This window comes from Rhynchophorus ferrugineus, unplaced genomic scaffold (genome assembly GCF_030347505.1).
Source record: "Rhynchophorus ferrugineus isolate W39M unplaced genomic scaffold, kcgeb_rfMv2 rfM4, whole genome shotgun sequence".
Lineage (NCBI taxonomy): Eukaryota > Metazoa > Arthropoda > Insecta > Coleoptera > Curculionidae > Rhynchophorus > Rhynchophorus ferrugineus.
In genome coordinates this window covers 10665541-10693200 of record NW_027472583.1, presented here as the reverse complement: position 1 = coordinate 10693200, position 27660 = coordinate 10665541, and the positions used below count along the sequence as shown (strand labels likewise).

Here is a 27660-nt window from a genome sequence, read left to right as displayed (position 1 = left end):
CCCAATAACGGCTGCCCGATCAGCGGGTGCCATATCCCCAAATTTAATGCATTAGCAGTAGTGATCCACAGGGGTCAACTGTGAGGCGGTTTCGGTTTAGTGTATTGGTAAGCCCAAAGGCAGTCCCACATAACCCGGTCCAACTTGTCACTCCAGGGCAAGTCTCCGCGACCAGGTATGCGTCATGCATTCCACCGCCTGGTTTTTAGACCAGAAAAAAAAACTATGAATAATCCCATATCTCCATTATTTATGTTTTGGTTAGAATTAACGATATCAATACCACAAAGTAATCGTTAAACGTAGAAACTTTTATTTCGGACACTTGCCACGTTCCGAAAATTGCAAAATGTTCAGTCATAAATCAATCACAACCAAATTGACTTTCAAAAGTTCTCCGAAAACTTCCGAAACAATTCGGATCAGTGCGATTATAATTTCGCCCAAATAATTTGATTCGTTTAACGGAAAATCGAGATGCTCCGAACAAAAAATATCCCTTTGATATAAATAATTTTCGGCCGGGCAGATAAAATTGTGGGAAATTGCCCGTGGGAAGAGCTCGGAAAAGATAACAGACAGAGTTTAGAGTTAATTTCTTGGGCAATAAAGCCTTGCGGTGTATCCTAATTAAATTTTTCGGTGAAAATCTTCGGCCTTTGAGTTCGGCGAACGAGATTAAATTGAACAGGCCGCGGACCGAAAACGAGAAAAGATTCGGTTGATTCGTTACAGTATCCATCTGGAGTGTCTTCTTCTTGTATCGTTTGTTCGGTCGATATTTGTTTCAGTTCACACTGGAGATGTCGGCCACCGCGAAAAATATCGATATTTTGATATATAGATATTTTTAAAAAACGATACGTAATTATAAATTGGATGGAAAAAACTTACCAAATTGTCTGTCTGGTTTTGTATAATACTAATAACGTCATCGAACCCAACTGATTGTTATACACACGACATAATTCTAATATATCTTGACTTATATCCCTCTCGACTGTTTCTTAATTCATGTTCTTAAGTATAATTAAAAGTTTGATATGTCGCGCTATTAGGTGTTGCGTATCATGCGGCCTCTTGTGTAGTTTTTGTTTCATTATATATTTGCTACTATTTCTGTATCTCTTCCTGTTTTGAGAGGTAAATTTAAGGATATTAAGGAAATTTAACTGTCTAGTTTCTCTCTAAATAATGTCCAGTTAGTTTTGGTGTTATGCAAAGAAGGTGGTTTTGTTTTGTTGATAATATTTGAGTTGACTGTTAAAATAACTGGTGAATGAAATCAAACTCAAAAGTTTAATTATATTTTACCTATAATTAAACAAAAAATTACTGAAAAGAGAAAACCTAGCAACAACTCAGAACAGAAGAAAACAAGAGAAAATTCAAAAAGGCGATAAAAGAGCTGAAAGAGCTAGCAAATAACGAACAAAATCAAGGAATTCAAAACTATTTAGAAAACTTAACGCCAACTAATTCAACGGAATATTATCTCTGGAAAATAACAAAAATGATTAAAAAACCGCAACAGCACAATCCACTCATTAAATTTGACTACAATATCTGGGCTAGGAATGATAAAGATAAAGCGGAAGTTTTCTCTAAATACTTATAAACAGTATTTAATATGCACCCGTCTGAAATATGCGCAACAGAGGAAAATAACATAGTTGAGTTTCTTAATACTCCGTTTTAAAGGAATCTGCCACATGAGATAACAATTGTTAAATAAACAATTGTTAAAGAAATCGATGCTAAAAAAGCTCCTGGTTTTAACCTAATTACTGGAAGTCTCTTAAAGAACTCTCAGGAAAGTGCATCAAATGAAAAACATTGATATTCAATGCCATGCTAAGAGTTAATTACTTTCCTAGCACTTGGAAAGTGACTCAAATCATTATGATTCTTAAACCTAGGAAAAAATCAGAAGATGTCTCCTCCTATCGTCCTATAACCTGTGATCAACATAATTGCAGAAGAGAGAAATATTATTCGAGACCATCAATTTGGCTTCAGTACTAAACACAGAACAAACACATAGATTAGTCAGGCTCCGCAGCATTTATCGATATATCTCAGTCCTATAACAAAGTGTGGCACACTGGACTACATGTTAAATTGAATCGGGTGTTCCGCAGGGCAGTATTCTTGACCCATTGTTATATATATATATATATATATATATATATATATATATATATTGTATACAGCTGACCTACAGACCTGAAGAAACACTACTGGTGCAACATACGCTGAGGATATAGCGGTTCTATCGTCACACGAGGATCCAAAATCAGCCACAAGAAACCTCCAACTTCATCTTAACAAATTCGAATTGTGGTTGAAAACGTGGCATATTAAAGCAAATGAGACAAAATCTACCCATGTGACATTCACCCTTTGTAGAAGAACATGTCCTTCAGCAAAATTGAATAATCATGAACTTCCGAAAGTACTCTGAAAGACTATTAGTGCATCCTAATGCACTCGCCAAACTACCATACGAACTGATTAATAGCCACATAGAGTTAGATGTAATTATATTCAAAATAAGTTAGAACAGTCTTTAGAATAAGTTGGGATAGACTTTAAAATATTTTAGAATAGAATCTATAATAAGATTTATTATATTCTATAACAAGTTTTACTTACAGCAGATCATTTACTGAAGCGATCTTCTATATGTCAGGTTAGTTATATTATATAAGGGAAATTATATAATAATACTTATTGCACAGGGATTGCAGATGCAGATTGTTGAAGTTCTAAGAGATTAATACAAAAATAATCTTAAGTCTGTCTAATTCAGACCACCAATGATCACAGAACATCAAATCAGAGCATTCAATTAAGTTGCACACTTCTTAAAACGAATTCGTTAGTAGTAAATCCGACACCACATGAACAAGCAATTTTTCGAAACACATTTCAACTGAAATATTTTTACGACACATAGTTATGGCTAAGACTGAATCAAGTTCTAGTCAAATTTCTAGACTAACCAACAATCCAACGAGACTAACGGCGCCCTCTTCTATCGCTCATGAAACTAATAGAACAACCTAACATTTTAATATGTGTATACACGAAAAAAAACCTAAAAAACACACAATCCGTACAACTTATAGAAGTGACCTAAATAAACATTACCGAAGATTTAAACCCTTCTCAACGGAACACAATTTATATGGATTATCCCTTACAATAAATAATGAATAAAACTGATTTTTTACCAAGGATATCGATGTATTTATCCACACAAGCCTTGATGCTAAACCGAACATATATATCGCCAGGAAAAAAGAAACAAGAAGAACTAGAAAGGAGATAAACAGAGTCCGTTTCAATTTTCCTAAAAGCCTCTCCTTCAGTTCAGTTCTTTATTGATGAGTGATTCAAGAGGTACAATTCGTAACATTTTTAAATGTACACCCGATGGAAGAGACGTAGTTGATATATATATTTTTCGCATTGTATAGGGCGACAATTAACCCATCCATTCCACCTTACGTTTTATACTAGTTAAAATAATTTTCTAGGAAATATATTTTATACAAAATTATTTGTTGGCCTAATTTGGAACAATTATGATCAATAGTGATCCTTATTGATGATTTCATTAAGTTTTAGGAGCTCATAGTGTCCGTGTCCTTTGCCTTTTGATGTTAATATATGACCAAGTAGTCTCCATAATTTTTTTCGGTTTAGATTATCGCAATGGATCTACCTTGCAGTACTAGTAACAACATAGTCTTTCCGATTTTGCCACTGAAGCAGCATTTCTAACAGGAAAAACGCATTTCAATGTCTCGGATTCAATTTATACGATAGAAAATATGCAACCTTTTGGATAATTTCCAATCAATTATCTTTAAACTGTGGGAATTATTGAAGTAAACGTACAATGATCCTAAAGAATACCTTTTAACCCATACTATCATTTTTTTATTATTATTTAATTAATATATTGTTACTAGTCGTTTCCGTCTAACCTACAATTTGTCTTTATAACAATTTAAATCTAAGTATATAACTAGGAGGGCCCATCGGCCCTAACTCAGTCTCTGGAGAAATAATATTTATATATGTCACTGCTGAATTTTTTTATATATGCACCTCACTACACAACACTACACAAGATGAGATGGTTTCATTCTTTGAGTCTGTGTCCTGTTCTGGTGGTATCCAATAGTTGTAATGTTTCAATATTCGTGTGAGAATGGGGTCTTTCCTCATGCCCCCTTGCAATTCTCTTGATTTCTTGACTAACTGTGGGTATCTGAAGGTCTCGATGTAGGTAATCAGTCTTATAGTATTTGGTTGCACCCACAATACCTCTCAGGACTTTGTTCTGAAAAATTTGTATTTTATTTATGTTACTCTTCGCAGAACATCTCCATAATTGAACTCCGTATGTCCATATAGGTTTCAATATTTGCTTATATAATAGCAATTTATTATGTACTGATAATTGTGATTTTCTTACAATTAGCCAGTACATTTTCCTATATTTCCATTCCAGTTCTTTTCTTTTCTTCTTTATATGTTCCTTCCCGCGAAGTTTTGCATCGAGATTCATTCCGAGATATTTAGCGTTGTTGTTATATGGAATGATAGTATTATATAATGTTATGGGTGCTTGTACTGTCTGTTTATAGTTGAACTGTACATGTACAGATTTACTTTCATTAATTCTTATTTTCCAAGCTTGTGTCCAATTATTTATATTGTCACTTGCCTGTTGTAATTTTCGTGAGGCTTCTTCACTATTGTCTCCGACAGCTATTATCGCAGTATTATCAGGAAATGTAGCCATCGTAATATTTTCCGTTTGTGGTATATCACAAATATAGAGTAGATAAAGCATTGGTCCCAGTACACTTCCGTGTGGTACACCTGCTTTAGATTCTTTTATTGTAGAGTAAGCTTCTTCTTGTTTGGCTCTAGACATTCTGGTTGTAATGTATGATTTTAATAGTTCGGTGTGTTGTTTCGGTAGCATTTTCTGTAGTTTATGAATAAGGCCTTTGCATTCCAAACATTATCGAAAGCTTGTGCTACATATAAAAATATAGCTGAGCATACTTTTTTACTTTCATAAGCTTTTTCAATAACATCTGTTATTCTGTGGACCTGGTCAATTGTTCAGTGCTTGTTAATAAACCCAAACTGGTGTGTTGGTATTAGGTTTTTTCTCTCTATGATACTCATACTATCATAAACAATAACGCTTGAAACCAGTGTCATGTCTACTATGCAAAAGTACATAGTATTTATGACATCTATGTCCTAGAATCCGGATCAAATGGATACTTTTTGTGGATTAAATAAACTATAGTTACAAATTAAATTATATTTTACATTAGATATACTTAATTTACAAATTAATTTATTAGTATTGTTCTGTTGTGTTTGCATTAATATACACGCAAGGCGAGTACAGGATTTCGAGTTTCCGAGATTAAAATAGAACTAAACTACTTAAGCTAAAGTTTAGAATACACTATGCGAGTTCATGCAGTTTGGTTCGCTTCACTTTTCTGATTTGCTACATATTGTTCAGTAGTCTCTGTTTCTTCCGCGTTGCTATGATTGATCAACCTTATTTCATGTTTTAAATCGAAATCTTGTATCACTTTGTATATCCGTTTGATTTCGAGGTCACTGTGCACCCCTTTGTTAATTACGTAGCGATAAGTATTGGTAATTAATCGTAGAACTTTGCTTTGGCGAGGCTGCATTGCTAAATGATTTGATGATTTAGAACAACTCCATATTTGCACCCTATAGGTCGAAATTGGCTTTATGATTGACTGATAAACCAATCATTTTGATTTTCTAACCAGTACATCTCTATTACTTTGAAACTAATCTGCTTTGCTTTTTGTCAAACATGATGTTTCTAATTTAACTTACCATCGAGATGTAGGCCGAGGTATTTAGTTAATTTTATTGAGGAATGGGGTATCTGTCAAGTGATATAATTAGATTTTTATCATTTCGCCTCAACACAAAATGAACATGGGCAGATTTGGGGCTGTTAAGAGGTATTTTGCAGTCTCTGGTCCATATTTAGATCTTGTTGACTACTCCTTGTACTTTTTCTACATGTGGTGTCCCTTTTGTTATTAGGATATTAGCAGTATAGAGCAGATACACGAGTAGATATAAGACACTGTCTTGAAACACTCCAGTCGACACACAGGTTTATGTTGATTAATTAATTAATAACTACTTAATATATGATTCAAGCAGTCGACAGTAATTCCGCGGTACCAATTGGCTTATTGTATTAATTAATCCCAAATACAGTCCAGGAGTATTTCTGGGCAATATTTCTTTTCTTCGAATGCCTTTTTAACAACCGCTGTTACTCGTGGACTTGGTCAAAGGTCGAATGGTGATTTCGAAATCTATACTGGAAATTTGGTATTTCCATAAACGGTTTAATACGTTTTAACAGCAGAATCTCAAATAATTTTGATATCGCAGGTTTCGCATAATTTTTATAGCAGCGACACAGACTATAAGATCCAACAAATTATTCGAGCAACCTTTATATATTCCGAAACATGCTTCAGTCTCAAACAGGCATTGAATGTATATGTCAACCTGACGATTGCTTTTCGTGGCAACTCTTTGAATAACTCAGGTGAAATATTATCGATTCCGGAAGAGTTTTTTGATTCACGTTATTGTCAATTCCTGTGGCAATGTCCAACGAAGAAACTCAGATTTACAGGATCTGTATCTATTGTAGATTCTCTCTGCTCTTTCATTGTGGCGTCGAGCCAATTAATTTCGATCATCTTTAATAGGCAGTACTTTAATAATTGGTCTATTAAATCTCCGAGTTGCTTTCCTTAGCCAGTAATCTTTGTCTGCTTCCGGCCTTAATTCAGTTACATATTTTTCGAAGCAACTCTATTTATATTCTGTAGTCCTTTGATTTGTCTGATGTATTTGATTTGTTATCTGTATACGGCAATTAGCTTGTTAACATTGACATTTATTCAAAAGTATGCCCCGTCGGTGAAGATACTTAAATAAACACTGAGTTGATTTAACTCTTAAAAAAATCTATAATATTAAAATAAATAACAAATATGTAAAGAAACAATAAACATTCACCGTAAAAACTATTTTATTAAATCATTCGGTCTGTGAATATTTCATCGAACATCTTGTTCAATTACAACCTGTGCTAGCGGCCAAAAAACGCGAAACGGAATAACTATAAATTCGTAACTGGGCCGTCTAATTGTTCGCCGAATTTTCCGTCGAAAGTTGCAAATTTTCCACCACGCCATCGTCGGAAAATACGGCCGCCGTTCCCTAATTAATCGATTTTTCCGCCTTAGAGGCGAAATTAACAGGGGTCGACAGCCAATTTACAAGGTTTCGATGTTTTATTACCCTAATTTTCGGGCGTGATATAAAAGAGGACCGAAGACTGAAATAGCGAAATTTCCATACGCATTTTGTGTATTCATGATGGGTATCGACAAATAATCGATATCAGGTTTATAAGAAAATGTTTATATAGGGGTTTTTTCAATAAGGGTTTGTCGATGTTGGCGGCCTGTGGCGACCATGTTGTTTTGACGGCATTTCATTTAACCTGTTGTTTATTATTCAGTCATTGGTGCCCGGAGCTCAATATGAATGTGAAAATGTGATTTCACATTTGTTTCTTTTCATTTTAACACTAACCCGTCCTTATTGAATCCCCCTATGGCCCGTTCAATATACCTATGCACATCATTAAAATATAGGACGTCGCCATAGGTACTACTAGCAAATCTAACATAGATATCCCCCAGAGGTTCTTGAATAAAGTGTTGCGAGTCATCGTCGATGGCCCATATTACGTGTCCAACAAATTAATTGAGCGCGATAACCTCTTAGAACCTATAACGAGTGTGATTCGGAGTGTTACTGCAAAGTAGTCTGAAGAACTATTAGTGCATCCCAATTCGCTCGCCAAACAGCTAAAACAACGCAAACCCAAACCACCACACGAACTAATTAAGAGACACATAGAGTTAGATTTTATAATCTCTAGAATAAGTTAGAATACTTTTTAGAAAGTTAGGATAGACTTTAAAATAAATTAGAAGAGTATCTAAAATAAGATTTAGATTATAAGTTGTGCAGAATATCACTTACTGAAGTGATCTTCTACATGTCAGGATGATTATATTATATAACGGAAATCAAATAATAATACTTATTGCCAACGGGCAGATTGTCGACGTTCTAAGAGATTAACTAAAAAAATATCTCACTTGGGAACTAACTTATGAAAATAGAATCTAAAATATGTGTTTATATATTTTGTGTCATCGATCGAGCGGCCATTGTTGATTGCCTGAGTTGGGCGTATTTTGTTTCATTAAAATTTACTTTTTTCTGGCGAATATTAGTATTATTTTTAGGCCCAAAAATGAATCCTCCTTAGAAACTTTAACCGTAAACTGGAAATGGAAAATATAAGGCATGAACTTTTCTCTGTTTACTCTAGTTATAAGTAATGCATTTTGATTTTGGTTTCCTATCGGTTTTTGGACCGCCGAAAGTGCGACACGGTTTCAATATCGGCCGAGACCGAATAGTTCTTTCTGCTCATTTCGCAGATCGTAAAAATTGCGTCTGCGACCGCCGTAAAAATATAGTGGCTCTTTTGGTCGGGGAATAGGTTTTCGCGATCCATTTTTAAGTCTTTCCCGGGTAGTAAAACGACCTACCAGCGGGGCAAATTTTGCTTTCTGCCCTGGAAATACCCACAGAAACTTTTCGCACCCCTCTCGCCCTCCACCGTCGGCGTCGCCTTATAAAAGGACCTCCGCCATAAAATGGCCTTTATTAAATCAATCAAACTGAAACAGATCGGTATCAGATTTGGTCGACTTTTTATTCGTCCGTTTTTTTTGCGAAATGGCGAAACTTTTGTTTTGTTAGATGATGAGCTGTCTAGTATGTAAATATAAAGTTGTAAAGCCAGTGTTTGGTATAATAAAAAAAAACGTAAAGTAATATTTAAGCTAACTCTAATATTAACAAAATAATTAACTCTATTATTTTTTGCAGTTTATTATATATAGAATAAAAATAACAACTTAATTTAAAATATACTTCCTCGTTTTTATGTGTATTTAATTTTCATCGTTCTTTGTAAAATGGCTACAAAATTGTTCCATGACCAAAGCTGATAATAAAAAAAATTAAAAGAATTAAGCTTTTCAATTTAATGTGTTTTGGCCTTTTCTTGGTCTTTGAATCATATTCGTGTTGAAAGTTGACAGTTGACACTATTAACAAAATAAATAATAAATAATAAATAATAAATAAAATAAAGGTAATTTGGTAAGGCACAATTAATTTCGATTCCCAGCAAGTTCTTAACATCACCTTCCTTATCGTCAATACGGACTTTACAACCGCCGCCAATTCTACGCTATAACATCGCACATCATCCACTTTTCATCATCTACAATAATTTATTTAAGAAATCGCTCTTTGTTTAGTGAGCTATGGCCAAAGGGAATCTAGGTCTCTGTAATCTTCCATACGGAAAACAAATAACGAGTTTCTTATTATATATATATATATATATATATATATATATATATATATATATATATATATATATATATATATCAATATCAGTTCAAATTAGTCATGAAGAAGCTTTAAATTTATTTACATAAAGCTATAGCATAAGAAACTCGTTATTGGATTTCCATATGGATGTTAGGTCAAATAAAATTCCCCGGCCTGACACATAGATAGCGCTACTAGAATTTAATCCGTATGTTTTTTAGTTAGCCCTAACCCTCAAAAGATGCGTGAATAAATTTGACAGCTCTCGGATCATTAGTTTGTGAATTATAACATTTTGAGTGAAGCAACCTTATTATTGTGAATAAAAAGGAATTTCGCGTGTTGATAATTTTTTTTGAAGGGAAAAAATACAGTTGAAGCAAAAACCTGGTTTGATGCCGAACTTACGAATACTGAAGTAAGCACCAAAGACGGTTAACGCAGTGAAATTGAATGAAAAAGCAGACACTCTAAAAGTATCAACTGAACGTATCATAACGTTCACGAATATTTGGGAATGAGCGCGCGAGCTCACTTTTGACCAAAAACAACGACAAGTTGACGATTCGGAGCAGTATTTGAAGATAATCAAGGGTAATAAACCCGAGTTTTTCTATCGATATGTGACAATGGATAAAACATGTCTCCGTCATTTCACTCCGAAGTCAAATCGAGAATCTTTCGAGTGGACTGCACACGATGAGCCCGCTCCAAAGCGTGGGAAAGCACAACAATCGGCTAGCAAGGTTATGGCATCTGTATTGTGGGATGCGCATAGAATAATTTCCATTGACTACCTTGAAAAAGGAAGGACCATCAACAGCGACTATTACTTAGCATTATTGGACCGTTTGAAGGACAAAATCACCGAAAAACAGCCGCATTTGTAGAAAAAGAAAGTGCTGCTTGACCAAGACAATGCATCGTGGCAGTCAGTGAAAACAATGATTCTTCCATCCGTTCGCCGTATTCTCCAGATCTAGCCCCCAGCGAATATTTCTTGTTCTCAGATCTCAAAAGAATGCTCGCTAGGAAGAAATTTTCGTCGAATAAACAGATGATCCACGAAACTGAGGCCTATTTTGAAGGAAAGGATAAATCGTACAACAAAAATATTATTGAAAAGTTGGATGGTCGCTATATACTCTTGAAGGGGATTATGTTGAATAAAGAGAGACTAATTTTGCCAAAAAAATGTGTTTTACTATGGTGGGCCGGGGACTTTTCAATTGAAATGGAATATATGATAATCTAAATGTGTATGTTGTAAGCTAGGCTAAATGAATTCATATGTCAAAACAGAATACACAATTTAGTTGTATTCTGCTAATTTGTCTGAGTAGAAGACAGCACATTCGGAGCCTCCATCTGTTACTCGTCGGGAATGCATTTTCTCGCCGCTTTAATAAGATGCAATTTTGCATTTTCCGCTTCTGAAGGTGTGGAATTACGTTTGTATAGAACCGTAAATGCGTCATGTTGTATTTCGACGATGCTCGAGAACAAGGCCGACGAGCAAGCTAACTCACGCTTCGACCATGTATTTCTTGTAGTTGCAGAAGGTCGGCCACACCTGCAGCGGAAAATGTAATTTCGCAAAGCAAGAAACATTCGTAACTTTGTTTCTATTCGTGTGTTTTTCTTTGTGCATTTTATTAAGTACATCATAATTTAACTTTTGATATCTCCTGGATGAAAATACATTTCATGCCGGAATGAAAAATTCGTTATGTCTATCCTTATCTTGTTTTAATAATTAAACTTGTGGTAGTTCTTTCTAAATTATTCATTGTATGATATGTGAGATGCAAATGTTGCAACAATTATGTAAATTAGAATAGAAAGAGAATAGAATAAGAAATATTTTTTAGTGATTGTGCGTATAAAAAGTTAACAAACAAAAACTTAATATAGTAATCGATCTATTAATGTTTAATGTTCCAATATTTTTTATATACTTCAGAATTAGAAAAAGCAGAATAAACGTTGAGCCAAAAATTAGTGATAGTTGTCATGTATCAGGAATTGCCGAGGAAAAGTCTATACAGCCAATACCATATCTAAATATGATGACCTATAGTTATCATGTTATGACCAATAACAAGTTTTCACTCTATTATTATACTACATTACATTTTATAAAAAGTAATGTAGTATAAGTAGGTAAAAGGTAATGTAGTACTTGACGGATAGCACATAGGACAGTTGGAATATTTTTGATACATTTTATTTAATGTATATTATTATCATTATTTTAATTATTAATTTTTTTTATTATTATGTTCCTTCCAGCGAAGTTTTGCACCATATTTAGCGTTGTTGCTATATGGAATGATAGTATAATATAATGTTATGGGTGCTTGTACTGTCTGTTTATAGTTGAACTGTACATGTACAGATTTACTTTCATTAATTCTTATTTTCCAAGCTTGTGTCCAATTATTTATGTTGTCACTTGCCTGTTGTAATTTTCGTGAGGCTTCTTCACTATTATCTCCGACAGCTATAATCGCAGTATCATCAGTAAATGTAGCCATCGTAAGATTCTCCATTTGTGGTATATCACAAGTGTAGAGTAGATAAAGTATTGATCCCAGTCCATTTCCTTGTGGTACACCTGCTTTAACTTCTTTTAGTGTAGAGCAAACTTCTTTTTATTTGACTCTAATCATTCTGTTGTAATGTACGATTTTAATAGTTCGGTGTGTCGTTTTGGTAACATTTTCTGTAGTTTATGAACAAGGCCTTCATGCCCAACCTTATCGACGGCTTGTGCTACATCTAAGTATATAGCTGAACACAGTTTTTACTTATGTAGGCATTTTAAATAACATCTGTTATTCCATGGACCTGGTCAATTGTTGAATGCTTGTTAATAAACCCAAACTGGTGTGTTGGTATTAGGTCTTTTCGCTCTATGATCGGTTTTATTCTTCTCAACAGGAGTTTTTCATGAACCTTAGATATTACTGGCAGCAGTGACATAGGTCTATAGGTTTTTATTTCGTTTCGCGATTTCCCAAGTTTTGGGATAACTCAGCAAATCCTTCCCAGCCTGTTCTCTTGTTTGTTAACGTTGGGTCTCTTTCTTTTGTTATTATATTTTCGTTCAACGTCAGAATCACTGGCGTATGATCTTGAACTTGGCTCAAAATTTTCTTCGACTTTTATAATAGTTGGTTCTTATGTTTCTTACTATGAAGAAATCTAGATGGTCTGGGGTTTTCTCTTGATCAGTCGGCCAATAAGTTGGTTTTCCAGTTGACATGTAACTACATCTTAGTTCAGCAGCTACTTTATGCAGTTCATTGCCTTTAGTTATTGTCATTCTGCATCCCCACCTTGCATTTTTTGCATTGAAATCACCTGCAATTATAAATTTTTCTCCCAGGTTGCCTAGGAAATTCGAATCATTTTCCTTTTTTTTGATTTTATTTTGGAAGACAATAAATTACAGCTATTGTAACCCTGTATCTGCTTGATTTAACAGTTACTGCTGTTACCTGCTGTACTGAGCCCGGGTTCTTGATGGTGGCAAATGTTTTTTTTATTATTACTGCACTTCCTCCTCTTGGGGTGTTAGCTGGATGTGTGGTATAAAATATATATCCTCTAAATTTTATAAAGGATTCTTTTGTCAAATGGGATTCGCCTTGATATGCCATGTTTTCAACCACAAATAAATTTTGTTGAAAATAAGTTGGAGGTTCTTTGAGTTGATATTGAATCCTCGAGAGACAGTAGTGGTGTTTAACGTCGTCGGCTATATACAGGAGATATAACAATATTGCATATATTGCATGTAGTTCAGTGTATTCGTCACCGTGTACAATGAAATTTCTGTCTGTGAGATATGACTTTAGTAATGGAAAGTGAGGATTAGACAGAAGATTTTTCGGTTTAACTTGAAGTCAATGTGCCACGCCTTATACTTGAAATATAGCGAGGAATGCAACCGCGCAATATTTTTTATCGTTTAAGTTCTTATTTATTTGGTTAACCAATCTGTGAACTAGGCCCATTGTTCCGAAACCCCTAGTAACAAAATAATTTTATAATTTAAGTAATTCAACTGAAAATGAAAATTGCATTACCAATCCAAGTGAGATAACACAAATATAATCAGATCGGAACTCATTTTTTAATTTTCATTTGTAGAGAAACAAGAGGTCGTTTGATCTTAACAAACAAATACGGCAAAAGTCCTCGGCATCTTTTGTGTTTCTAAAATTAAATTTAGCCTTCGACTTCGGATACACGCTCGGCTCGTTCGCCGCCTCCCCCCTCCTGATCCCGCGCGCGGCTTTAATTACAAGAAAAGACAAGACGTTACATCCTGCCGGGCTCTCCGAATAAATTGAAGCCGGTCATGGTATCAGCGCGAAACAGCACGAAAGTATTACGAAAAGATTTGCTCGCAGTACTGCAACGATTCGTTTGCGTGTAAAATTGGTCCCGATTCCTACTAGAATTGAATTTTACTGCAAGCCGTACGGTATAGACGAGAAATGTGCATTGTAACGGGACGAGGATTCGGGAACAGTTAAACGTATTGCTTAATTTAACTTGCGGAATATTGATATTCGATTCAGCAGTTCGTATTTTATTTCTGCGTCAAAAAATTTAATAACAATAAATTCATTATCAATATATTTGCAATAGGCCTATATTTTTTTTTATTTAAGATTGTTTTGGTGGTGAAAAAGCAGTACAATGCATTTTATCCAAAGTATCGTCCATCGAGGGGTTACCATCTTTCAGGCTTCCAGGATACCATCTCGAAAATCCTAGATTAGTGATTAGTCAGGACAGTACTTCTCATTATAATACGTCCAAATAAGTTTTCGCCGGCTTTGCAATATGTGATTATGAATATGTGATGTGGAGAATAACATTGTTGTATTTTTGCACATATTCTGGTCCTTCAAATACAATAACTGTAGTCGACAGCCATCCCCATTGATAGTTTCATTAGTAGCTCAGTCAGCTTGGAGCCATGGATATTCGACTTTACCGTTGATGATGATACATGAACAGACGGCCCCATGATTTGTTTCGCTTCGGATTCATCGACTCTTCACTTCTCATCGCCAATAACAATATAATTCAAAAACAAAAAAACTCACAATGATGAAGCGTCGTTCAATACATCTTGACTTCAATTGATACATCATAAAATATCAGTTTAGGATCATTCTCATGTTCCTCAAACGATTGAAGTGATTAAGTGAATAGTTGTTGCTCCATAAAAATCTGCTTAAATTTCTTCAAAATACTTTACTTTCAGTGGCCTTCAACATTCTTTCCAGTAGGTATAATATATTAATCAAGTTGTGTTTCTATCTGTAACTCCTTCCAGTGGCCTTTAAACCACTCCACTTATCGCCTCCGCAACACTAAAGCCTCTTTGAACTCATCTTCATTCTCGGGAAGGGAAAAAAGTCTCCCAAAGCTAGGTTTGCATAATAAGAAGAATAGGAAACAATGGAGCACCCTTGTGTTTCTCTCGTAAAACTTTATGAAATCATCTAATCAACAAAATTTATGACGTTTCCTCCACATATTCCTTCACAGAAATCGTAAAACTCCAAATTAATATTGCCGTTTAGTTCCCATATACAAATTTACGAATATGAAAAAATGGTAATCACTTTACAATTCAAGTACACTAACTTCCGTGAATTCCTATTTTCCAAACAGGAAACAACATTTCAAACACACCTTTTTCTTTTAAATTTGACTTAAAGGTACCAACACATCTAGGGGGATGGGACCTTTACAAATGACAGAGCGTTCCGGTCCAGATTTTTTGGTTTGACTTTGTATACCTCAAGCTCAATTCCTTCTTAATTCGGTATTTATTATTTTATTTTGGAAACTTGTCTTTCAGATGTTGGTTGATACTAAACCTATCACAAATATTTATTTTGTAAAGCTAATAATATTTATAATAGAAGTATTAAGATTACCGATTAATATTAAATTATCATACTCTACTGACAAACATTCACCATTTCAATATGTATGTTAACTAATTAGCATCATATATTATATTATATTAATATTTAATAAATTCTTACGTACTTCTTACGTACTCTTACGTAGTAAATTCTTAGGGGCAAAAAAGAAAACGTTAATCGCAATTTAATGACGCAACTTTAATTAACAAAATCAACTTTCCAATTAATTTTAAGCTAAATTTAATAGTACTGATCTAAATGCCAAAAGATACTGTTCGGCTGCTATTCTAAATATATCTCAGGCTTTTGACAAAATATGGCATACGGGCTTGCAGGTTAAACTAAAGAAACTTAAAAGACATTTTATTGTAAATCAAGGCGATGAACATACCGAATTAAATCCCATATATTCAGGAGTTCCGCAAGGTGGTATACTAGGTCCAGTACTTATCTTCTGTAGACGGCTGATCTGCCCACCACAAAAATAACTACTGTGGCAACATACGCAGACGACACAGCAATTTTAGCATCCCATGAAAATCTATCCACAGCATCAATATACCTAAAAACCCACCTGGAGCAAATACAATTATGGTTGAACACATGGCATATTAAAGCCAATAAAACAAAATCCACCTATGTGACGTTTACCCTGCGTAGAAGTACATGTCCACCAGTGAATATCAATCATCGTCAACTCCCCCAAGCAGAGCATGTTAAATATCTTGGTATGCACTTAGATCGACGCCTAACCTGGAAGAAGCACATACCATCCAAACAAAAACAACTTGGAATTACATTATATTAAATGTATTGGCTCATCGGGCGCAAATCCATGTTATTATTAGATAACAAGGTATTGCTGTATGAGTCTATACTCAAGCCTATTTGGTCATATGGAAACCAACTATGGGGTACCGCTAAAAAATCTAACATATCCATCTTCCAGCGGTTAAAAAATAAAGTGTTGCGTGCCATTGTTGATGCCCCGTACTATATTTCAAATAAAGTGATATATCGCGATATTCCTTTTAAACCTATAACGAGTGTAACTCAACGTGTTTGTGTAAAGTACTTCGAAAGATTGTCAGTGTATCCTAACATATTCGCTAACCAGCTAAATATGCGATGTGATTTTAGACTAAAACGTTTAGCACCACCTGATCTGATTACTGGACATATATAGACTTTAGAATAAACCTTAGAATAAAACTAATTAATTAAGATAATATTTTATACCGGAGATCGCTTGATGAAGTGATTTTCTACATGCCATGTAGATATAATATAGACATAAGAAATACTTATTATTGCCTATAGGGTAGATTGTGGAATCACAAAGAGTAAAAAAAAATTAATAGTCTGGCGTACTAGCCATCTGCTACCTGTCCATATATAAAACCATAACTATATTTTACCGTTTACTCTCGCTATCCCTAAAATATAATTAATATATCACGAAAACTTAAAATAGGGTAATCCGCTTCTTATTTAAAAGCTATGTTTTTTTGGTCGAGATTTATATCATACATTGTGTTATAATTAATTATACGGATTATACTTGCTTCCCTTTATAATGGATAAACACTTCGTAAATAAATATATAATTTCGATCAAATAATAATGCGTTTTATAGAACTGCTAAAACTTGAAAATAATGAGAGTAAAGTACTTATTACAGTATCAGCAATTTTGAATAGAAATAATTAATATAAAAATGGTATTAATAAAAATGACAACTTACTATTGTTTAACTTAAAGCCTCGATTTCAACATGCTAAGATAAGATACCTTCAGCTGTGAGAGAATTATTGACCAAAATCCAAGTCCTATATAAAAACGACATAGAATAACTTTAAGTATCCAAAAACTCAAGTAAGAGGTCATAAAAGTTACGTAAGAAATGTGAAAATAGATCATACCCTAAAAATACAACTGACTATTTAATAGATTGGTAATATAGGAAGAAGCTATATGTAGAAAAATTGATATTGTTTTATATATTATTATTAACAAAAATAATGTTTTTTGCGAACCTGAATCTGATTGACCCTGAATATTGCAAAACATACTACTGATATAGGTCACATGATGCCTCTGCATCAGTATTCTTTGCTGATCTATACTTTCCTGAAATACTGGCTTCCCATTTTATTCATCCACTATCGATCCTTCTGACTGTTATTTGCTTTTGGTAATATCTTTTATTAACCAACCGAAGATGGTAAAAGTATAAAAAAAGTTATATAAAATCCATTTAATGTTAAATATCGTTAATAATATATCATGTTAACATAATAAATTTGAGGTAATTGTATATATAATATTATGTTCTGAGTTTATGGCAAATATAAAAATTCATATAGATAATATAAAAACCACATAATATTATACAGCTTCCATTGTTACATAAAGGTTTTGCCTGTTTTATTATATTGATTATCAAGATAGGTATTTGGTTACACGTACTATCGAGTTATTCCTGTTTTAGGTTCATCGTGTGTGGTGGATAAGAGATAACGAGCGGTTAGTCAGCAACACAACAGCTGGCATTATCGTCAGCAACCAGACATTAGTTTTACAAGTAAGTATCGTAATAGCTAATAATTCTACCAATTTAATTTTAAAATAAAATTTATTTATCTTTGAACAACGTTTAATTCCTCTATATAGAGATATAAAAATAATAGCTATTTTTAGCGAACCATACGAATAAGTTTCAACAAAATAGCATTCCCTGCATATATTGATAAAAGGATTTATTAATATCTGACTCTATTCAAAATAATTTAAACTATAAATTCAGTAAATAAAACCAATTCATTTTTTAATTAATATATATTAAGCACAATATTATTTACTGTATTGTTCTTAAAATAAATTGCATCTAACTATAATATAACTTGCGAGAATAATTCAACAGATATTTAGAAATTCCCTAATAAAGATGGATATTCCCCTTTATTTCCATAGTTCCTCCATATTTTCCTTCGATATCATTTTAGGAATGAACTCATTAACTCAAAACACGGTAATCAAACCACACTGGAGGAACAAATTCATAGACGCCGATTGCAATAGTTTGGACGTGCCAATAGAATGAAAAGTGAGCGAATTCCTCACAGGCTTTTTTGGCAAAATCCACCTCTTCGATGGAAGATACAACGTACTGCTCCGAAAAAGAAACATAGACCTGGATCATAGAAAGCGATTTAAGAAATAGGAGACTGACATTGCCTGAAGCCAGAACAGGTAGTAACGACCACCAAGTGTAGCAAGTTTTAGTAAACAATATTTGAAGTCCTAGTCACTAAAAGCAGCATATAAGTAGATACTCCCACAACCTTATACCGACTATGAATTCCGGAACCGGAACAAATTCATAGACGCCGATTGCAATAGTTTGGACATGCCAATAGAATGAAAAGTGAGCGAATTCCTCACAGGCTTTTTTGGCAAAATCCACCTTTTGGATGGAAGATAAAACGTACAGCTCCGAAAAAGAAACATGGACCAGGATCATAGAAAGCGATTTAAAAAATAGGAGACTTATATTGTCTGAGGCCAGAACAGCTAATGAGGACCACCAAGTGTGGCGAGTTTTAGTGAAGAATGTTTGAAGTCCCACAGCACTAAAGACAACATATAAATAGACTCTTCCCCAAAGTTATACCGGCTATGGATTCATGATGATCATGATGATAACTAAGCGACATGGAGGATAATTAAAATTATACGAAAAGTTACTCTAAATTAATTAATATTTATATTTAATCATGAACAAAAAGAACAAGAAATTTATCCTCAACAACAACCCAATTAAGGTGTAAGATAAACCGCAAAAATATAACGGCAAAATATAAAACCTACAGCAATAAGTCTTAATTATACATAACAATTGTATCTGAGTGGGTCGAAGTGAACGAAATCCTCACAGGCTTTTTGACAAAATCGACCATTTGGATGGAAGATAAAACGTACAGCTACGAAACAGAAACATGGACCAGGATCATAGAAATCGATTTAAAAAATAGGAGACTGACATTGCCTGAGGCCAGAACAGCTGATGACGACCACCAAGTGTAGCAAGTTTTAGTGAAGAATGTTCAAAGTCCTAGTCACTAAAAGCAGCATATAAGTAGACACTCTTACAATTTTATGCCGGCTAAAAGTTACTCTAATTAAAATTTAAATTTAATCATGAACAAAAAAACGAAAACAATAATAAATCTTTTTACGCCGAGTATTTCTAATCAATTAAAACTGAAAAAAGACTCCTCTTCAACAACAACCCAATTAAGGTGCAAGATAAACGGCAACGATATAACGGTAAAACGTAAAACCTACAGCAATAAGTCTTAAATATACATAACAATTTTATCTGAGTGGGTCATTAAGATTGAGAGTTATCCATCTTTATAATGGAATTTCTCCATTAATTATTTCCTAATTCACTCCGGCAAATCTCTGGAGTAATTTAAACCGCCAATCTACTATACGCCATCGAATATCCGCCTAAATAATGTATTGCTTTGATGATCGTTCATTGCGAACGGGATATCTAGTGAGAAGAATTCGGTTAGTTTCAGTGAAATTAATTAGAAAAAGTTTTTTTACATCGATCAACTGCTTCATCCTTTGGAATTAAATCTTCTTTATAGGATTTTTGTTTATATATAGAAACGTATTTTTAAATTCACTGCATATTTAAATTAACTATGTAAATATAAAAAATAATAATAAAAAACGAGAAAAAATCAGAAGATGTCTCCTCTTATCATCCTGTAAGCCTGTGCCCTGTGATCTCCAAACTTTTCGAAAATCTATACATTAAGGGATTCAAAGTAATTGCAGTCCATTAATTTGGCTTCCGTGATAAACACGCAAGGACAGAACGAATACATAAATTAGTTCAACCAAACCAAACGAATTTAACAAAAACTTAAACGATAAAAAATATTTCTCCGCTGCATTTCTCGATATTTCTCGGGCCGTCGACAAGGTGTGGCATATTGGACTGCATGTTAAATTGAAAAAGCTTTTGCCCCATACGCACTTTCAACTGCTGAAATCATAACTCACAGACATTTTATTATCAAACAGGGTGACGAAAACACACAATATCAGCCACAACAAACCTCCGACTTCATCTTAACAAAATTGTGATTGAAAACGTGTAGTATCGAAGCAAATCACTCAAAATCTACCCATCTGACAATCACCCTTTGTAGAAGAGTATGTCCCTCAGTAAAATTGAATAATCATGAACCTCCGCAAGCAGACAACGCTAAATATCTGGGAATACATTTTGATCGATGTTTGACATGGAAAAAACATATAGTGACAAAACGCAACCAGCTTGGGCTTAAACTAAACCAAATGTATTGGCTGATAGGGCGTAAATCTAAATTATCATTCGATAACAAGATTTTTCTGTATAAGTCAATACTTAGGCCCATTTGGATATATGGTATTGAACTGTTGGGTACCACTAGCAAATCTTACATAGATATCCTCCAGAGGTTCCAAAATAAAGTGTTACGAATCATCGTCGATGCCTCATATTACGTGTCCAATAAACTGATTTAGCGCGATATCCCCTTAGAACTCATAACAAGTATGATTTAAAGTATTAGTGCGAAGTACTCTGAAATACTATTAGTGCATCTCAATGCACTAGCCAAACAGTTAAATGTGCGCGATGACAGTGAAGTGCGTAGGCTCAAACGCAAGCTACCATACGAAATCATTAATAAACACATAGAGTGAGATTTAATAATCTCTAGAATAAGTTAGAATAGTCTTTAGAATACCTTAGGACAGACTTTAAAATAAGTTGATTATAATATATAACGAAAATCATATAATGATACTTATTGCCCACAGACAGATTGTTGACGTTCTAAGAGATAAATTAAAAAAATATACGTAAAATACAAGGGTGAACAAAATAACATGAACACTGGACGTATACACAATATTTATTTATTAATAAGGTACCATTTTCAGCCACCATTTTATTTTAATATAACAATTTCTTTGAGTGTCTGAATTTAATGAAATATTTTAAAATTTCTTACTCTCTGCTTCTTCTTCCCATAATGGTTTAATTCTGTTAAGGTTTGGTGATTGTGCTGGCCAGGGAATATGTTTAATGATATTCTGATGGTCCTCAAATAAAGAATGAGCTTTTTCGCTGTGTGTTATCATTTAGGATTACTGCAGTGTTTGGCAACAATATACTAATAATAGTAAGAACTTGAAGATATCCAGATGATAGGACCATTTCACAACCAAGATATACTTCTTTCGTAATTCTCCATACTTAAACCCAGTTACTTACAGGAAACATAGAGTGAAGTTTTTCATAATCTCATCGTGATTCACTTATCGAGTATCCAGGTTTTGTAATAGTTGCATCACTTCTCTTGTAGTTTAGCCGTTGGCTTCCATTATAAAGGGTTTCGCAATAGCAGCTCTTTCATGAATGCTAGCTTTATGGAGCTCTCACTGTACAGTTTTTGTCAAAGCAAAATTACTATAGTTAATACTACTTACCTACTTACTTAATATTACTTTGCCGTGGTGTTTTTATGTTGTCTGTACACAATATTTATCATTGTATTTTACAATTATACTTATTCACATATTTTCTTGTACTAGATTTATCATAAATATCTGAAATCACTTAATATGTTTAACAACTCCTAGGTATGTCGTTTGAAAACATGCCTTTTTATTATGAGAATATGTTGACACTGGATTCTTTTGTTTCTTACTTCTTTCTTTATTAGTATTTTAAACCGCTTGCTGTACCCTTTTGTAATTCTGTAATAGCAACCACTATGATGCTCAAGATTAAATATAGAGCATCCACAATACCATATAACTCTGAAAACTATTTACAACAACCACAGTTATATTGATTTTAACCTAATATTACAGATTAGCACATATTAAATCCAAGTACTATTAATAAACATACATTTGTAATATATTTTTTTAACTATATCGAAACAAAAGACTCTTTTGCTCAATTAAGCTTAAACTTACAAAAACAAAGAGTAACAAAAAATGGCAGAAAACATAAAACTTATTATTGGAGATTTAGAGAGCCAATAAAAACTTTTTCATAAAGATTTTATTCAGTTTTTTCCACATTTTTTGCAAAGTTAAAAATAATTGAATACTAATTCTTAAAATAAAGAAGAATATTCGAAAGCGTGTTTGTCTTATATATATTTATTTATTCTATTTATGGTTATATTTATAAATTTTAATAACGCCCAAAAGTACTTTAATTTTGTTATATTTTACTACAAGGGTTAGCTAGAGGAGAGTTATGTGACCTATTATCTGACAATGACAGATTGAGAAATTTAGTTAGCACCATGTCCAACACGTTTTATTGGATAAACAATACCAAACTATGGAAAACTTATGTATAATCATTGATAACTTATATATAATCATTGATAACTTATATATAAAATAAATATATATCTCAGGAATATGTAAGAATTAACTCATATACCTAACAGAAGCAGAAACGCGAGTGTGGTTTTGCGATATGATAACCTTGGGTCATATAATATAAAAGGAACAACGTATGCGAAAATAGAAACATTTTATAGCCTACCAGTCATATTCTCCAGACATATAGTTCCTATAACTAGCACTTATACTGTGAATGGAGGCAGGACGAAAATAAAACTGTTATGGTTACTTGATGTGACCGTTATTTATTGACGTTATATAAATACAGAATTTATAATAGATATAAGATGGCACTGTTACCTGAAGGGACGCTTCGGCAGTCGATGGTGCACGTCTGATTTGAACGATAGTTAGTGACTGAATGATCGAAAATACCTATCAATAATATCCGAGATCAATGTTTTGGGGTTGCCATATCTCCGTTAATGTCCGTCCTTTCCGGATTCCCTGTACGTGTTCAACACCTGTGATATAATTTCTGGGTATTTCGTCGACCGTTAACGAATTATATAACATTTGACAACCCTCAAGGTAGCTACATAATATTCCAAAATCAAATCCTGAGAAGTAATGTAGATGAATCCAGATATTGCATGACTGGTTAATTAAATCTAGATATTCAGATACCGACTGTCACTCATGAAATCAGGAGAATCGCAGTAAGTAGGCATAAGGACAGAATCCCATTAATTCTCATCCCAATATTGAAGTAATACAACTCTTGGATAACACCAAAACAGGACAGAGATTCAAAAGAATCAATCTTTTATAGTATAGAATAGTGAAGTGGATTTAAGAGAAAAACAGCGGTGCAGAAAAACACATACACATAAACATATACCACAGAATAAGGGGTCCTCCAAGATATATACCTAGATTTAAGTTACAGTAAAGGTAAATTGTAGGTTAGCTGGAAAAGACTAATAAAGTTCTTCAAAACGTCTTGATATTCATTGTTTTTGAAATGTTTTGGTCCTCCTGACTGTTTTTTGCCATTTACACCAAAACCATCATTTTTAAATCGTTGAAACTCAATCCGCCAATAAAAAGAGGGAATAACAAGGGGATAAGAGGAAACACTTTATTATAATAAAATCTAATTTCATAGAAACCGAAATTTGGGCAACAAAATTTTAAATAGTAATGTCCAAAATCAAATTTTAAACGCTTCTATTGGTGTTTGCGACAGTTTTGCGGCCATTCCAAAATCAGAAAGTTGCTTTAAAACCGACCAAATAAACGAAACGGTTCCCATCACCATTTTTAATTATCCTTTTTACGAAGTTGACGCCGTCCCACGCTCTCGTTTTAAAACTTCGTTTATTTTTTGACGTTTTTCTTTTGTTCGCCGAAAATGTACCAGTAGTTCGGTGTCTATGTTTTTTGTTTCAGCAATTTACCAAGAAAATTAATCTCTTCATTTTGTTGGACTGGCGCGGAGCAAGGAAGACGTGTTTTCTGTTAAATGATTCGGTAAACGCCGAGTATTTTGAAGTTTTAGTTTTATTTCAGCTATATTTTGCCTGCCCAAATATTTTAAATTAATTGTATTTTATATGTCATATTACAGATATATACCAGTATCAAACTATATTTATCCAAAATAGGAAAATATAGTTAAACACGAATATGGCGCCTATTACATAGTGGAGATTTCTGTACGTATATGTGATTTTATATGAAGAAGATTCTAGATGCTCTGGAATGGATTATTCTGAATCGAGATAATATTTTATGCTTTTCTCTTTGGTGTACCGGAAATTCATTACCGGTCTTTTTAGCTGATGTCGCTAGGCTTTAGTTTGTAATGTTATAATTTGGCATATATAATTTTATTCTATTGACATCAAGCTTCAAAGCTCTACACATAATAATTTACAAAAGTCACAATCACAAACACCGTCATAGATGTAAATTTCTTTGAAGATATTAGGTTTCGTTTATGAAAATGTGCATTTGCGGCATGTGCATACTTGTCCTATTTATTCAAAAGAAAAATGCCACTAAATGTCATCGTTTGTTGGTAGAAACTTACGATGAACATGATCTGACTTAAGCGCATGAGCTGCGTTTTCGAAAATTCAAAGGAGTTGATTTCCATATGCAAGACAAAGGATGTTCAAAGAGAAGAGAGCAAAAAAGTTTGTAGATGCTAAACTGCAACAGTTATTGGATGAAGACTCAACCCAAACTCAAAAATATCTGTCAGAAGCGTTAAATGTTGTCCAAGAAATGATTAGCGACCGATTTCGAGCAATGGGGAAAATTCTAAAGATGGGAAGATGAGTGACGAGTGATGAAAAGTGAATTTACTGTGAAAACCCGAATTTGGTGAAAATTATGTAATGACTTTCCGGTACACCTGGTTATAGTGTTCAAATGCACTATATAGTGTACAATGGTGCATCAAATCATGGGTCACCTGCTCCCTTGTTTTATTCGTTTTTTAAGATCAAAAAGAGTATTTTTGCTATTAAAAATATCTTAATCATTTCTTCTATCTATTGCATCTTCCACTGTTTTTTTTTTGTTATAATGGACTGTTTTTTTTTGTTATTTTTTGTTCTTTCATATATTCAAATCTATCTCTTCCTTTTTTTCTTCATCTTGGGTATTTTCTTCTTCTTATCTTCTCATCATCTCATTTAATTTTACTATATTTCTATAGAATTCTTTTAGTTTACATATCTCTCCATTAATTACCAATTCCAATCAAATCCAAAAACTCTATTTCAAATCCACTCCATCATTATATTAAATTCCTAATTTCTTTATACTATTTCTGGTAATATTTTTTCTATTCTACTATGTGATTTCGGCAATTTTATAATCACATTAGTGTTGTTGTTTAAACTTGTTTAAATATGCTTCAATTCTTATTTGAGCTCATTGCAAATTTGCCTCTTTTTGATATTCTAGTTCCTAAAATTTGTTCATATCATTATTAGTACATTAAAAATTAAACCGATCGGATTGAAAATGAATTAAACTTTCTCCTTTGAACTCTCTAGTCTCTGCCGGAATACTCACACCAGGTATACTTCGAAACACTGAGAACCCTCTCATCATCGTAAATATCATTAATCTCTGGTATATAGAGGTTCTTGACTGTTACATCCTGAAAACGTGAATTACAAATCCTTGTAAATAAAAAAAAGTAAATATGAATTTATTTTTCAGGGTGTAAGCCGATCAAGCTCTGGTCATTATGCCTGCGAAGCAACTAACAGGGAAGGCACTTCAGTTAGTCCATCGTTTCATCTACGTGTAAAATTCGAACCGGTATGCCGAGATGGATTGGCAAGGAAAATCATCGGTGCTGCTAAGGATGAACCTGTACATGTGGAATGCAAGGTATTTTTCAACGACTAACTCCTTTGAACCTATCTAATATGCAAATTAGTTATGATATTTATGCAAAATAACACTTAACTTGGTCTATTTTTAAACATTATTTCTTTTTATATATACATCTTAATGTAACAATGACACGAAGAATGAATCATGCAGTTGTGTGTCGAAAGAAACTCATTTATTATTTTACAGATTGATATCAACATGCTTACAATTCTTCAAAGGAAATTGAATTAATTAATTGAAAAGTCCCCGGCCTACCATAATAAAACACATTTTCTTGGCAAAATTAGTTTTCTTATTCAACATAATTCCCTTCAAGGGTGATACACTGATTATAGCGACCCTCCAACTTTCCGATACCATTTTTGTAGTACGATTTGTCCTTTGCTTCAAAAAAGGCCTGAGTTTCGGCGATCACCTCTTCATTCGACGAAAATTTCTTCCTAACGAGCATTCTTTTGAGATCTTCTAACAGGAAATAATTGCTAGGGGACAGATCTGGAGAATAAGGTGAATAAGGAAGCAACTCGAAGCCCGATTTGTGGATTTTTGCCATCGTTTTCACTGACTTGTTACACGGTGCATTGTCTTTGTGTAGCAGCACTTACTTTTTCTTCAAATACGGCCGTTTTTCGGCGATGTCGTCTATCAAGCGGTCCAATAACGATATATTTATAGTCGATGTTGATGATTCTTTCTTTCTCAAAATAGTTAATGAAAATTATTCCATGCGCATCCCAAAACACAGACGCCATAAACTTGCCAGTCGACTGTTCCGTTTTCCCATGCTTTGGAGCGAAATGAAATGAGCAAGGAGTGAAATGATGGAGCCATGTTTCATGCATTGCCACATATAGATGAAAAACTCGGGTTTATTACGCTTGATCACTTCAAACACTGATCCGAATCATCAACTCGTCGTTGTTTTTAGTCAAAAGTGAGCTGGCGCGGCACCCACTTTGCACAAAGCTTTCTTATACCCAAATATTCGTGAATAATATAATGTACACGTTCACTTGGTATTTTTAGTGTCTGCTGTTTCATTAAATTTCAATTTACGGTCATTCAAAATCATTTTGTGGATTTTTTAAATGTTTTCGTCAGTAACAACCTCTTTTGGGCATCCAAGTTCAGCACCTTCGGTGCTCATATCACCACGTCTAAACTTAGCATACTAATCCTTTATGATTGATTTTCCTGGGACAGTGTCCGGAAACTCAGCATCAACTCGAGTCTTTGC

At 33.6% G+C, this 27660-nt stretch overlaps 1 protein-coding gene across 1 annotated transcript in view; it reads left to right on the top strand.

Annotated features, from left to right (window-relative positions):
• Positions 1–27660, top strand: part of LOC143196071 (nephrin) — a 568267-nt gene that overhangs the window by 452690 nt on the left and 87917 nt on the right. Inside the window, exons 8-9 of the mRNA XM_076403661.1 lie at positions 18058–18150; positions 26244–26417. Of these exons, the coding sequence (XP_076259776.1) occupies positions 18058–18150; positions 26244–26417 (267 nt within the window). The remainder of the gene's footprint in view (positions 1–18057; positions 18151–26243; positions 26418–27660) is intronic.